The sequence below is a fragment of the Heterocephalus glaber genome, unplaced genomic scaffold (genome assembly GCF_053883595.1).
Source record: "Heterocephalus glaber isolate CG9 unplaced genomic scaffold, H.glaber_assembly_v1.0 deba00001451, whole genome shotgun sequence".
Lineage (NCBI taxonomy): Eukaryota > Metazoa > Chordata > Mammalia > Rodentia > Bathyergidae > Heterocephalus > Heterocephalus glaber.
In genome coordinates, this window is record NW_028258301.1 from 417,351 (window position 1) to 433,705 (window position 16,355).

A 16,355-nucleotide genomic window follows, 5' to 3' on the forward strand; every position below is an offset into this window, starting at 1 on the left:
ATAATGAACTCAAGGCCAATCTGAACTACACAGTGAGACCCTGTCTCAAAAAAAACAAACAAAACTTACTTGCTGCAAATAATAAATTGCCTTAATTATGTTTGCTCTACTTTGTTTTACTCAATAACAACACACAGCCTTACAATCTAAAACATGTCTTTCTTTTCTTTTCTTTCATGTGTGTGGGGAGCTAGTGTGTAGTGCTAGGGACCAAGCCTAGGACTTTGTGCATCCATTTCCCTTAATACATCCATAACTTGCTATTGCTTATGGACTGATCTATTGATTTTTTTTTTTAAATGGTATCCAAATATCTGAGAACACCAATGATTTGAGCAATGAGTGGCATAACCTTAGTCTGAACTGTTCTTGGCACCTCTAAGTCACTGAAAGGTAACCTTTGAAGGCACCAAGTATGTTACATTCTAGTCTACAATTTCAAGAGGGTTACAGATTCTAACTGTAGAGACTGTCCAATTATACCTCATAATTTGAATATATTCATCCATTATATTTTTAGCCAAATTCAAGACTTTACAGACAAATCTGTGCCTTAATTATATATACAATTTTAAGAAGCATCCCAACCACAAAGGCACTAAAACCTACATATTTCGGATATGGTCAATTATTTTGCTTTTTAAGACTCAGAAGTATCTGGCTGCTACTGATGCTCAAAGTAGTAAATTTAAATTTAAACATTTTGAGTCTTCATCTATCAAGAAGTTACTCCAAATAAAGGTGTCAGCTGTTTTCTGTACATTTTTAGCCATTTCTAAGAACTTTTAAAAGACAAGAATCTAGCAGTAGTGTATAAAGATACATTTTTGCTTTGAATGGTATAAAATAAAAACTTCTCAGACTTTCCCTTAACTGTACTAGAAAGACCTGAAAATGGTCAGCCTCACTAGCAACTTTCAAGCTATCTCAGACCATCCTATTTTCTGAATTTTGCCTTAGATATTAAAATTAAGAAAAAAGGCAAAAAAACATTTTTTTTAAACTTTAAAAAGAATTTTGCACTTCCTCTGAAATAAGCATAATCTGTGAAAATGTATATTATAAAAAGTTCCTTAAGCCAACTGAATCAGAATTAAGCCATGTTTTTTTGGTACTGGAGATCGAACTCAGAACCTTGCGCTTTTGAGGCAGGCACCAGACCCACTGAGCTAAATCCCCGGCTCTATTAAGCCATAATTTAACACATCTTTTAATGATTTTACATATCTGCTTTCTTTTAGTTTAACTCAGTTTTTGTCCCTATAAAGGAATACCACAAAATTCAAGTCCATTTATTGTGATAGTGTCAAAAATGCTGTCAGTGCACTAGTACACCAGCTCCTTTCTGAAGGCGCTTCTGACTATCATTTTAACATCCTATTTAAAATCTCTAATGAAGGGGCCAGAGATTTAGCTCAGTGGTTTCACCGCCTGCCTTGCAAGTGCAAGGACCCGAGTTTGATCTCCAGTACTCCCCCCCGAAAAAACTCTAATGAAAATAATTTGGCTATGAAAAATGCAATCATCTGAGATTGCAGATTAACCTTATTAATAAAATAAATTTTAAATGAAAATTAAGTTTCTTGGAGATTTGTTGCCTCTCAAGTGCAATTATTGATATAATGATATTTTATTGTTTAATATACTTTATCAAGTATCTTAAAGGAAAGGCAATTGTTCAAAAAATAATTCATCAAAAATATTTCCTCTTATCCACTGTAATTAAAATCATTACATTTAGTCATTCAACAATGGTCTTATTCTTCTCTTGCATTTTTGGCAGTAAAATGTGGGCATCTTTTTATAACATGAACAAATTAAGAAGATATACGTATTTGGAAAAAATTCAGCTTTTTCTTTCTTTTTTTTTTTTTGGTGCTGAGTATTGAACTCAGGGCTGTACATGCTAAGCATGCACTCAACTTCTGAGCTACACCCCAACCCAAATTTAACTTTTTGTGGCAAAGTTTACTGCTGTCAACTGTGTTTTAACTGAGCAGGTTAATACCATGAGTAGTCTCTATCCCACTGAACAAAAATGGCTTTAAAATAGCAGGAAAAGAACAGCTACTTTTAACCAGAGACAAGTTTTTAAAAATTTACATTTTTAGAACAATATGACATACAGAGAATCAATTAGGCTTTAACCCAGAGTGCTGTAATAGTTTATGGTGTGATGCCTGGGAAATATTTCTAGAGAGCAACCCGCAGTCTATATAGGAAGTACCAGTCCACGTTTCCAGCCATAAATACAGGAACAAGGTTCTGCTCACTGTCTCCAAAGAGGTGGGCTCCAGAAGGGCATCCTGTCCCATTTTAGAAACTACACCATGAAAGCAATTCTCATTTCCTAAACTCTATTCTTCCTCATTGTTTTTCTTCCCAATACATTTTTCTGCCAGCCACCCGGGTTCCACAGAGTGTGTAACTTCCATGGGGAGACAATGCAGGTTTCCATTCTTTCACACTAAGAAGGGTGTCTTCTAAGAGATACACAGAGGATAAAGGCATTTTATACAGAAGCAGTAGAAACTTTACAACTGAAGCAGTGCCAGAAATCCGAGGCCACAAAATGATTGGAAGGGACTTTGAGATCAGAAAAGTCTGGCCTAAGGGTTCGTGCAAACTTTATCAGAAAACTGTAGAATCTCAAGCACAGGTAAATTCAAACACTGAAAGATGTGGAAAATTTTCTGAAAGGGAATGATAAAGAGACCTTTCTTGCCTCATAAGTTAAAAATCACAAGACATATTAGACTGTTCACATGGGCAGTACTGTACATTATTAATCCCAAACTGATCTTATGACTCTTGTCATAGAATCCAAAACACCACAGAGGGTAAGATATTCCAAGTGGACCAATCACAAAAAGGATCCTAGTGACTCAATTATCCAATTACCTATAGCTATCAATTTAGTCTAGCCTGGGCCTGCTTCTTACAGGGAGGTGGCCTCCCATGGCGCACAATATGTTTTTCTAAGCTGTCCAGAATGGCCACAGCAATCTGTTGGACATGGGGATCGGTCTGTTCATGTTCTTTGATGTTATATAAATGTTGCAGTCCTCCTTCTTCAATCAGCATGCTGCAATACCTTGAAGCTGAAAGAAAACAAGAGAAACAATCTGATAAAAACCATTTATTACAAAACAATGGCCAACATCATATTAAATGGAGAGAAGCTGAAAGCTTTCTCTCTAAAGTCAAGAACGAGACAGGAATATCTGCTATCACCACTCCTATTTAATACAGTTCTTGAAACATCAGCCAGAACAATCCAGCAAAAAGAAATAAAAAGGGATATATATATATATGGATATATATATCCATATATATATATGGATATATATATCCATATATATATATGGATATATATGAAAGAAATAAGTCAAATCATCATTATTCAAAGATGACATAATCCTCTACATATATGACTCAAAAATTCCATTAAAAGATTCCTAGAATTAATAACCAAATTCAGTAACATATCAAGATACATAATCAATACATAAAAATTAATAGCATTCCTATACACCAAAAATAAACTCACTGAGAAAGAAATTAGGGAAATAATACTTTTCCCAATAGCTTCAAGAAAAATTAAATACTTAGGAATTAACCTAACCAAGAAAGGAAAGACCTCTACAGTGAAAGCTACAGCACTCTGAAAAGGAAGATCAAAGAGGACATTAGAAAACGGAAAGATATCCCGTTTCTGCATAGGCAGAACCAATATAGTCAAAATGGTCATACTTCCAAAACTGATACACAAATTTAATGCAATCCCAATCAAAATACCAACAGCACTCCTCACAAGAACTAGAGGAAGCAATCTTAAAATTCATATGGAACCAGAAGAGACTATAGCAAAAGCAATTCTGGGTAACAAAGGCAAGGCAAGAGGCATCATAAACATGGACTTTAAGCTACACTGCAAGGCTACAGTGATAAAGACTACATGGTATTGGGGGGAAAAAAGACGTGGATCAATGTAACAGAATAGAGGATGCAGAACAACTCCAGGCACACTCAGCTAGATGGTCTTTGACAAGGGACCCAAACATTTCTGGAAGAAGAAAGACAGCCTCTTTAACAACTGGTTCTGGGAAAACTAGCTATCTACATGCAGAAGATTGAATCTGGACCTGTATCTCTCATCATGTACTAAACTAAAATGCAAATGGATCAAAGATCTAAATGTGAAAACAGAAAACAGATTTTCCTTTATCTGCTGGAAAATAAAACAGGAAAAACTATTGAAGTCAGAGGCACAGGCAAGCACTTTTTTTTTTTTAACAGAACTCCACTGCATAAGAAATAGTACCAAGAATCAACAAATGGATCACATCAAATTTAAAAGCTTCTGAAAAAAAATTTTAAAGCTTCTGTGCAACAAAGGACGACAGAGTGAAGAGCCAACCTACAGAATGTAGAATATATAAACAACTCAAAAATATTAGACCTGCCCAAAGCAAAAGATCCAATCAAAAAAATAGGCAACTGAAATGACTACACATTTCTCAGAAGTAATGCTCAATAAATACATATAAAAATGTTCAACATTTCTGGCCATTAGAGAAACATAAATTAAAACAACAGTGAGATTCCATCTAACTCTAGAAAGAAAGGCTACATCAAGAAATCAAATAATAACAAATGCTGATGAGGCTGCAGGTAAAAAGGAACCCTTCTAAATTGTTGGTAGGAATGTAAACTAATACAACCACTATAGAGATCAGTATGAAGATTCCTCAAAAAACTAAAACTAGAAATTCCATTTGACCTAGCTGTTCCCCTTATACGTATCTTCCCCAAAGAGTTGAAGACATCATCTCACAGTGATACATGCACACCTATGTTTAAAGCAGCATAATTTATAATAGCTAAATCTTAGAAGTGACCTGTACACTCATGAACAGATGGATGGCTAAAAAAATGGTATTTATACACAATGGAGTACTACTCCGGTATAAAAGAGGATAAACTTCAGTCTTTTGTAGGAAAATGGATGTACTTTGAGACCATAATATTAAGTGAAATAGACACAAGTTTAAATATTGTATGGTTTCTCTCTCTCTCTCTCTCTCTCTCTCTCTCTCTCTCTCTCTCTGTTTTTTCAGGGGTTTTTTTGGTTTTTTTTGAGACAGCGTCTCACTATGTAGTTCAGGCTGGTCTTGAACTCTTAGCAATACTCCTGGCTCAGCCTACTTAGTGCTGGGATTACAAGCACGTGTCACCATATGGGAGACTGCCCTGTTGATTATGCCCAAAGCAGGCTCCAAGTAGTGCCGGCTACAAAGAGTTAACCCCACAATTGGCTTGCTTTAAGAAGTGAGTCTGACCAAAGCCCACATGACTCATAAGAGCACTGGAGATGCCATGCAGGTTAGCACAATTTCTCTGCCAATAGCCACAGCAGAGAGCAGAGAAACGGCAGATGAAGCTGTGGAGCTTAAGATGACATAACATGGCCAAGGTTAGGGTGACTCACACCCAAAATCCATTCCCAAAATTAAAATCTTCTTGACTAAAAAGACAAGGTTAATTGTTAACCACAACCTATATCTGGTCTGTTCTGTTCCTAACACATGAATGCTTTTGTATCTTCTCTTACAAGCCTTGCCTGGATCAGCAATGTATCCCTAGCAATCACATGTAGCCCCTCACTCCAACTTAACGAATAATTGTGTCACCAATAAATATCAGCGGTTCTGGCTATTCAGGGTCTTTGCTGCTTGCTTAGCCTTGACTATCCCAGTTCCCTGTCTCTCTCTTTAATTCTGTCTCTGAGTCCTTCTTCTCACCAGGCATTGCGCACTGAACAGGAGACTGGGATCCTCTGCAGGGGTCTTCAATACCACTGCACCCAGCTTGCATGTATAAACAAGGAGCAAAATAAAAGACAGATAATAAAAAAAAGTTCCCTAGAGGAATTCTTGGTTTATTAACCATAACCCTGTGATTTTATTTTTTCATTTGGTGATATTTGAAGTATTTCACAATTTGACAACTTTTAAAAGTGTACATGCTTTAAAGCCAGGTATGGTGGCATAGACCTGTAATTCTAGCCTTCAGGAGGCTGAGGCAGGAGGATCGCTGTGAGTTTGAGGCCAACATGAGTCACATAGTGAGTTCAAGGCCAGCCTGCACTACATAGTAAGTTCAAGCCTAGCCTGAACTAATAGCAAGACCCTGTCTCAAAAAACAAAAGAAAAAACCAAAACAAAAAAGTGTACATGCCTTAGATTTCACTAACCAGGGTTCTTTCTCTGCTTATGATAATATCACTTTGTACTTTTGTCAAGTAAATAAATGTTTGGATGTGAAAGAAAAAACAAAAAGAAAGTGTTTGTGTGACCTTCACAATGAGCCCCCCTCCCACTTTGAGACAAGGTCTTGCTAAAATGCCCAATTTGGGCTCATATTTATAATCCTCCTGCCTCAGCCGTCCAGAGTACTGGTAATGATAGGCATGTACCACCATGCCTGGTCTACCTGTTGTCTTTTTAAAAAATTTCTTAGTTATTAACTAGCAGTATATTTATTTTTGATCATTTCAAGATTTGTTCAAATTTTTTAGGATTTTTCTAAAGTAGCTAATATTATAGGGCTAGCTTAATTTTTTCTGGTGTTTCTACTGCCTCAGGCATTAAGCTCTTTTTATCCAATACTGGAAACTGAATCCAGGGCCTTTGTCCTGAGCTACATTCCCAGCCTTTTTAAAAAAAAAATTGTTTTGTTTTTGTTTTTTTGAGACAGTGTCTCACTATGTAATTCAGGCTGGCCTTGAACTCACTATGTAGGTCAGGCTGGCCTGAACCCACACCTGGCAAATTCTTGCTACTCTGTTTGGAACTCAAATATTTTCCAGTGATACATGAGCTCCAAATATTGTTCAATTATCAGTAATTTGGTATTTGTTCTTTCTCAGGCTAGAAGTCTTACCATAAGCATGCAACAGGAGTGATATTCAAAGACTCAAGCAATCCTCATAAAGATTTCTGTAGTTTTATGTGTGTAGTGCTGAGGATCAGACCCTGAGCCTTGCATGTACTAAGTACTAAGCACATGCTGTACCAGAGTTACACTCCCAGCCAGGAGTTCCTGGTAACTGTAGCTGCTGCCTCTGCCTTACACTGCACCATAATCTCAGGCACCACAGTCTCTGCTCTTTCCCCTCAGCTCAATGAAATTGTTTTATTGTGCTTGATTCTTCCACCCTAGGCCAGGACTATGGTTTGAATAGTTCCTTTCCAAACTCAGGTGTTGCCAATATGTCAATATTACGAAGCAAGGCCAATAATTTGTGATTAGGTCACAAGGGCTTTGTTCTCATTACTAAGACAGATATCCTTATAAAAGAGGCTTCACACAGCAGCTGGATGGCATGCTGGCCTGCTATTCTGCCTCATGCTAAGGTTCCTTCATCTTGGACCTCTGGCCTCCAGAACTGTGAGAAATAAGTTTCTGTCCTTTATACCTTACCTAGACTTAAGTATTCTGTTACAGCAGCACAAAATGGACTATGACAATCAGGGTCTAGTAATAGCTGTATCTTCAGGAAGAAAACCAGGTAAGCTGTACTGATCATTCCTTGCCATTCTTTACGTATCAGACCCCTTGTTGCCTTGGCCTAAGGTCTAGAGAGAGTTTTTTCAAATTTCCTCCCCAGTTTTCATTTAGCTGGCAGGCTAGTCAGATACCTGTTATTTCCATCATGTACCAAAATACAAATTCCTGCATATTTCCTAGTCTTGTTTTTTTTTTCTTTGTGGTGCTTGGTATTGCACCCAGGGCCTAATGCATGCTAGGCAAGCCTTCAACCACTGAGCTACATCCCCAGTACCCTTTTTTCTGCACTGAGAGGGGGGAGATGACTGTTTGTTTGGTACTGGGGATTGAACCCAGGGCCTTGACACTGAGCTATAGCCCCAGCTCTTTTTTTTTATTTCTTAATATGAACTTTAAACACTCCTGCCTCAGCCTCCCAAAGTGCTGGAATTAGAGGTGACCAAACCCAGCTCCCAGCCCATTTTTTGTATTGTTTTGTTTTTTGAGATAGGGTGCTCACACTCCTGAGTAGCTAGAATTACAGGTGTATGCCACCACACCCTACTCTACTGTATGTTCTTCACTTAAAATGACATGCAAATATTCCACTGTACAGATTGTTCAATGTTATTTTACATTTCCCTATTGCTGGACCTCTATTTAGTGTTATCAGCTATTATAAATAATGTTTGAATGGAATATTCATGTAAAAACAAGCTTTTGCATATAATTAAAAAACAATTTTTTTGCAGTGCTGGGAATCAAACCCAGAATCTCAGGCATGCTTGCTAGGCAAGTCCAGTACCACTAAGCTATATCCCTGGCCCTCACTATTTTGTTTTGTTTTGTTCCCCCAGGACTGGGGATTGAACACAGGGTTTTGGGCATGCTAGGCAAGCACTCTACCACTGAGCTACACCCCTAGCCCATCACTATTGGCTCTGAATCTTTAAATTTTATGAGTTTAGGTCAGGCACGGTGGCACACACTTGTAATTCCAGCACTCAGGAAGCTGAGACAGGAGGATCACTGTGAGTTTGAAGCCAGCCTAGGCTATATAGTGAGTCGTAAGGACAGCCTAAACTGCCTTGTGAGACTCTGTCTCAAATAAATAAATAAATAAAACTAACTAACTAAATTCTATGAGTTTAAACCAGATGTGGTGGCACATATCTATAATCCCAGTATTTAGAAGGCTGAGGTTGGGCTGGGGATTTAGCTCAGTGGTTTCGCCACCTGCCTCATAAGCACAAGGTCCCAAGTTTGATCCCCAGTACCAAAAACACAAAAAAATAGAAGGCTGAGGCAAGATGGTGACCTACATAACAAGTTCAAGGCAAGACTGTATTATGTAGCAGTCCTTGTCTCACAAATAAGCCAACTAAATAATTAAATAAATTTTTAAAATTCCATGTTAGAACCGTTATCTCACTACTGTCATTCCACATTGCCAAACTTATTCTAAAAGAATACTTAGTTTATAACCTATAATTCTCTTATATCTTTAGAAGTCAGTATCTAAAAATTATTCCAAAGCACAAATAAGAAATGGCTTTCCTGTGAAAAGAGAATTTCCTTTGAAAAAGAAAAACCATAATTCTTTTTTTGCTACATACGATTCTTGCTGCAGACATGTTGCATCGCCCAAACTGCCCACAGCTGGACTCCCGGTGTTGTGAAACAGCCAAGTAATGGGAAAAATGGATTAAAGGACCTAAGGTACAAAATAAAACAGTCAAAGTTACATTCGATATGTAGCATCTTTTTTTGTTGTTTGTTTGAGGTAGGGTCTTGGCTACTAGTTTAGGCTGGCCTTGAACTCACTGTGTAGCTCAGGCTGGCCTTCCACCCACAGCAATCCTCCTGCCTCAGCCTCTCTAGTGCTGGAATTAGAGGTATATGGCATCACGCCTGGCTTGTAGCATTTTTTTTGGTACCGGGGATCAAACTCTGGTCCTTGCGCTTGCGCAGCAGGCGGTGAAACCACTGAGCTAAATCCCTGGCCCTTGTAGCATTATTTTTAAAGCAGCAATTACTAAACATTTCATTTTAGAAATGTCATCATATAAATGAACTACAGAACATCTTGTCTTAGACATTTCTGAAAAGACTGAATTCCAACATGTTTTGGTATATAGAAAGTAAAAGGGGGGCTGGGGATTTAGCTCAGTGGTTTGACTGCCTGCCTTGCAAGCGCAAGGACCCAAGTTCGATCCCTGGTACCAAAAAAGAAAGTAAAAGGGATTAGAACTCAGTACTAAAAGAGAAACAAAGCATCTTTCAAAAGCACTTTTTTGGTCTTAAAGATACACATTTTGCAGACTAACAAACCTTGATTTAGAAACTAAGACACAGAGAAGTTAGGTGATACCGTTAAGAAGTAGAACAACATGAAGGTCTAGAACTAGCTTTTCTGCATCTACTGGTCTGAACAAAAAGGGGTACCACATAAATTGGACAAATAAAAAATGTTGGCAGAACCAGCATTTATAAAGCAGACAATAAAAATAAGTTGGAATAAAATTAATTAAGCAGCAACCTGGAATACTTTGGGTAATTAGTAACTTTGCTATGAAATTACCCAATTGTCATAAAGAGGGTTGGGCAGCCAGTATGCACTTTGATAAATTATTCTGCAAACTTTTTCCCTTATGGATGTGGTGTTACTTCTAGTTCTTGCAATACTGCATGTTCTTTTAGATTTCCATGTATTCATACATTGCTTTCTCTTCCTAAAATCTCTTGACCTTAATTTTTCAAAAACTAGCCAGGGGTGGTAGCACATGGCTGTAATCCCAGAACTTGGGGGGCTGAGGCAGGAGGATCACTGTGTGTTCAAGGCCAGCTTGGACTACATAGTGAGACCCTGTCTCAAAACACAAAACAAAACAAAAACTCAGTTCACAAATGAGTTCTTTGAAAGCTTTTTTTTTTTTTTTTTTTTGGTACCAGGGATCGAACTCAGATCCTTGTGCTTTCGAGGCAGGTGGCAGAACCACTGAGCTAAACCCCCGGCCCTCTTTGAAAGCTTTTTAACTTAATATTTTTCAGTGTACATATAAGGGCTTTCATGTTTAATTTTACATACATCTAGTGTAGTGGTCTCTCTTACCAGACTATAAGATTCTTTTTTGAGGGGCCAGGGATTTAGCTCAGTGGTTCCGGTGCCTGCCTCGCAAGTGCAAGGTCACAAGTTCAATCCAGGCACCAAAAAAAAAAAAGATTCTTTCTTTTGTCTTTTTGGTACCAGAGATCACTTGTGAGGCAGGAAGCAGAACCACTGAGCTAAATCCCTGGACTCTATTTTTATTTTTTCAGACAGGGTCTCATTATGTAGCCGCAGTGATCCTCCTGCCTCAGCCTCTTAAATGCCTGGGACCACAGGTGTGTGTCACCACACCTGCCCTTAGACTATAAGATTCTTGTGTGCACCTTAATTGTCTTGGACATCTTTGAATTTCTTTTTATTTTTTCATGTTTGAATTTCAAGAGCACAGAACAAATCTTTGGGAGCAATATTCAGTAAGTATTCAATAAAGGAAGGAATGGTATGAATTATAGGTGTCAGAAAAAATCAAAATACTTTGCTTCTTTTATTTTATTTTAAGATACGCAGGATTGACCCTAGACTCTCATGCCTGGGGCAAGCCCTCTACCACTGGGCTACTTGGCAGCCCTTTTTATTTTTCACTTTGAGATAGGGTCTCACTGAGTTACCCAGGCTGAGATCTTCCTGCCTCAGCCTGCCAAGTAGCTAGGATTACAGGCCTGTACTATCACACCCAGCTACATTGCTTCTTTTTTTTGGTACCAGGGATCGAACTTAGGACCATGTGCTTGTGAGGCAGCTGCAGTGCCACTGAGCTAAATCCCCAGCCCTACACTGCTTCTTTTAAAGTTAGTATTGAGGGAGATGAGTAACATCTAATGAGAATGAGCCTGAGATAAGAAAAAGACTAGGTTACTGGTTATTATTAATTATTGTAACAATTACCTGTATGCTACCATCTCACACTCCGGAGTTGGCCATTTCAAAATAGCTGAATGCTAGAAGACATAAGAAAGATACAAAGAAAGGATTACAAGACTTACTAAGCATTACAGTATTACATCTTAAGGCTCTGATAGTTTAACCATTATGAATGTGGTTTTTATTCTTCCAGAAAACACCAAATGATCCTACCAAATCATCGAGAAGAGAATTCCTCTGGCTACGGCTCAATGTCCAAGCTTGTTCACCTCTGGATATTAAATGGGCAATAATGCCAGCTGCAAAGTAACTCACTTCCACTTCAACACTGTGTAGGAGACTACTGATGTGGTCTATAAAATCCTTCCACATTAATTCAGAATGCAATTCTTGTACTTCAGCTATATTGTTCTGGGGGAAAAAAACATAAAAATTCAAGTAATATAAAAATAAATCAAAAAGTTAAAGTAATATGTATAGTAAATGACTAAAGGAACTGTTTACAGATACTGAGCAATCAACTAGCAATGCCAGAAGGGGATCATTGAAAGTATTCAAATGAGGGCAGTTTTCAGATTGCAATGAAAACCAATGAGAATCTAGTAGTTTGGTTGAGAAGGTAGAGATCATAGTACTGGAAAAAGAAGGGAGAGATACACAGACAGATGGACAGAGACAGATACACACACCAATATTACTGTATAAGAGGGCACCCTAGCCGGGGATTTAGCTCAGTAGCATCACGCCTGCCTTGAAGGTATAAGGTCCTGAGTTCGATCCCCGGCACCAAAAAAAAAAGAGGTCCCCTTAAATATTTGGTTGAGTAATGAAAGGGGGTGAAACTCTTTGAGGTTAGGAAAAGAGCCACCAGAAAGCACACAAAGGAATCTGAAAGTCACAAAGACCTAGGAACAGTTCACATTCCCACCAGCAAGAGTGAAAAGAACAAATAATAAGGTATTTAATAGAGGTGGGGCTAAATTATATTAGCCCTAGGGCCGAAACTAATCGGAAGCCACTTAATAAAACAACTAAACAAGCTTTAAAAAGAAGAAACTTGATGTCCACATAATTTAACTATATGCCAGAATAAAGCATAAGACTCTTTAGAGAAAAACAATAAAATCGAGCAATCCCCAATGTAAATTTCATAATGACTAACATCCAATCAAAAATTATCAGGCATACAAAGGAGTAGGAAAATATGATTCATAACCAGGAGAAAAATCAATTTATAGAAACAGATGTAGAAATTACAGAAATAATGAAATTAGCAAATATTTAAAACAGATATTTTAAATATGACTCAAGATGAAACAAAACATAAACATGAGGAGAAAAAGTAAGGATATAAAAAAGACCTAAGCCAAGTATGATGGCGCACACCTACAATACCAGCACTTGAGGGGCTGAAACAGGAGGAGCTCAAGTTTGAGGCCAGTCTGCACTACATAGACCTTATCTAAAAACAAACAAAAAAATAAAATCCTGAAATGTAATTTCTAGAGAGGGAAAAAAAATCCATTACTTGAATTGCAGAATATATAGGATGGTGTTAATAGATGAGATAAGGGCCAGGGGATTTAGCTCAGTGGTTCTGCTGCCTGCCTTGTAAGCGCAAGGACGTGAGTTCGATTCCCAATACCAAAAAAAAAAAAAAAATAGATGAGATGATGCAGAAAAAAAAATCATCAGTGAACTAAAAAGAAAACAGCCAAACAGTTTGTAATAGCTAAAGCTTGGAAACAGCCCAAGGGCCCATCAACTGGAAAATGGATAAAGAAGATGTGGTTTTTTTAATAAAATGGAGTACTACTCAGCCATAAAGAATAAGCAACTAGAGTCACTTATAGCTAAATGGATGTATAGAGGCCATACTCTTAAGTGAAATAAACAGGATACACATGTGTAAGTACCGAATTATTTCTTTATTGTGAGAAACAAAGTGTAAATAAGGATTAAAAGGATTAATAACTAATAATTGATACTTTGAAATAGGAAAAGGTCCAAAGGGGTAGGGGTGGTGAGAGGAGATGGGGAAAGGAAAAAATGGAAAGGAAAAATTATGAGAAAAGAAAAAAAAAATGGAAACGAAGTCTACATAAATAGGGAAGGGTGGAGGGGTGAAGGGTGCACAGGTAATGGGGAAAAAATAAGAACCAAGATGCATCATGTATAGGTACAAGCCCCCAATGATAAATGTAAATGTACTGTATATCTAAAATGTACCAATAAAAGAATTTAAGCAAAAAAAAAAATAAATAAAAATAAATAAATAAATTGTACCTTTAAAAAAAAAAAAGAAAAGGAAAACAGCCAAACCAAACTACAAAAGAAAAAAAGACTGGGAAAAAGGTTAATAAAGGACTTTTGTGATGTGAAGTACATTATCAAGCAGTTTAACATATTTATATAATTGGAGTTCTAGAAAGAATGCAGTAAGAAAGGGTATGGGAAAAGATACCTGAAGAAATAATGTAAAAAAATTTTCCAATTTGATGAAAATTACAAACCCAAAGATTCAAAAGAAAAAAATATTCACTTAAGACTTCAATAGACACTCAAAAATCTATTTAAAAATGAAAGAAAAAAGACAGGCATGGTGGCACAGGCTTGCAATCTCAGCACTTGGGAGGCTGAGGCAGGAGGATTGCCTCAAATTTGAGACCAGCTTGGGCTAAACAGTGAGTTCAAGGCCAGCCTGAACTGTATAATGAGACCCTGTCTCAAAAGAAAAGAAAAGAAAAGAAAAGAAAAGAAAAGGCTTTTCCATACAAACAAAATCTGAGGAAATTCATGGCCAGCATACCTTCAGAATAAGAAATGTAAAAAGAGGCTGGGGATATACCTCAGGGATACAGTGGTTGCCTGGCATGCACAAAGCTCCACCCGTTGAATCCCCCCATACAGATAGAGATAGAGATAAAGATAAAGATAGAGAAAGAGATAGAGAGAAAGAGAGAAATATAAAAGATACAACTGGGTGTGGTGGGACACACCTGTAATCCCAGCACTTGGGAGGCTGAGGCAGGAGGATTACCATGAGTTCAAGGCCAGCCTGTCCTACATAGTGGGACTTTATCTCAAAAACCAAAAACTAAAATAACAAAACAAAATATATATATATGAATTGAAAGATGAATCTCTCATTTTTATGTCTCTTCAGTGGTTAATGGAAGACTGATGAGGACTCTTGCTTCTGCCCCAGCTGAAATAAAAGCAACCAGAATCACACTTGTTCCCAAACTACTAAAAACAAAACAAACATGAAACAACAGTTTTCAAAACAGTAGACACTATGCAGTAAAGGATTGAGACTTGCTAGGCTGTGGATGAGGGATAAAGCCCTGAAGCAGCGCTCTGTGGACTTGTGGAATAGAGGAAATGGAGCTGAGAGTTCACTGATACTAAGGCAATTTACAGGATGAATACCAGGAAGAAGAGAGATGCACCAAGAGAGAGTGCAGAAGTCTACAGAGGGACCCTCTCTCTATTCAAAAGTGAGGGGGAAGATTAGGGCATGGCCAGCCTGCTGGGCAAATGGGCATGACCTGTCAAGCACAGAAATCCAGAACACGTTTGCAGAAAAACAGCTCCCAAGTTTTGTACCTGGGACAAACCAGAAAATACTATCTTCAGTTATTCTGGTGAAATATCAAGCAGATTTTTGATAGGTCGGCCTAGATCAAACATCAGCCTGAGGATACAAAAGATGGCTGCCATTAACCGGCTGCCATTAACCTCACTGCCCGGTAAACTCTTCAGTGGTCTGCTCTCACCCTGAAAAGCATACTTCTTTACCCACTTTAACTGGCCAAGACCCATTCTGCAGAGTATACTTCTTTTCCTAACTTTAATAAATGTAAAACCTCTAATTCTTGCACATATCTTGTCCAATTCTTTGTTCAGAACAACAAGAACCTCAAAAGACTCTCTAGGAGCCTATGGCAACCCAGGACCCAGGTAAACGAAGAGTACTGAGCAATCTATGAGCTTGAAAAAACTAGAGGGCAGGAAAAGAAATATCAGAAAAGGATTCTGGGGCCCGGGGATTTAGCTCGGTGGTTCTGCCACCTGCCTTGCAAGTGCAAGGACCCGAGTTCGATCCCCGGTACCAAAAAAAAAAGAATTATGGACAAGGAAGGGACAAGAAAAAAAATGGAAACAAAGCTTTTGTATATAGGGGGGGATAGGAAAAATAAAATAAAATTTATTTTAAAAAAAGAAAAAAAAAGGATTAGGGAGCTGGGCCTGGTGTGTCACACCTTAGTCTCAGCTGAGATAAGAGGATCATTTGAGGCCAGGAGTGTAGTAAGACACATTGGGCAACATAGAGCCTGTCTCAAAAAAGAAAAAAAAAAGGTCATGTTTTAATAGTTTCAATAGAGAAAGTAATTAGCCCTAGCTTAATCATTATCTTGGAACCTAGTAAACCATAACAGCAAAACCCAAAAATAAGCCAGCCATGGTAGTACATGCCTGTAATCCCAGCACTCGGGAGGCTGAGCCAGGAGGATTGCAGCAAGTTGGAGGTCAGCCTGGGGTACACAATGAGTTCAAGGCCAGCCTGAATTGCATAGAGAGACCCTGGTCTCAACAAACCAAAAATAAATTTAAAAATTTAAAAAAATAAAAAGAAATAACCCAAAATAGTCCAACTTTCAAAAAGTAAATTAACTGTACCCCAGGACAAAGTTTAATAATATTTATAGGAAAGTAAAAATATGTAGCAAGTAAGAAGGTAAAATTCACAATGACTAGCACCCAATCAAAAACTAACAAGTAAGCCGGGGATTTAGCTCAGTGGTTTTGCCTCCTGCTGCACAAGTGCAAG

General features: G+C 37.9%; 1 protein-coding gene across 3 annotated transcripts in view; it reads right to left on the reverse strand.

Annotated features, from left to right (window-relative positions):
• Positions 1–1,773: 1,773 nt before the first annotated feature.
• Zyg11b (zyg-11 family member B, cell cycle regulator) overlaps positions 1,774–16,355 on the reverse strand; it is an 84,068-nt gene continuing 69,486 nt past the window's right edge. For all 3 annotated transcript variants that reach the window (XM_087214837.1, XM_004869236.4, XM_021247914.2), the window contains exons 11-14: positions 11,735–11,932; positions 11,546–11,598; positions 9,168–9,265; positions 1,774–3,101 (exon numbers count right to left, since the gene is read on the reverse strand). In XM_087214837.1, the coding sequence (XP_087070963.1) occupies positions 2,911–3,101; positions 9,168–9,265; positions 11,546–11,598; positions 11,735–11,932 (540 nt within the window). In that variant the 3' untranslated portion in view covers positions 1,774–2,910. The remainder of the gene's footprint in view (positions 3,102–9,167; positions 9,266–11,545; positions 11,599–11,734; positions 11,933–16,355) is intronic.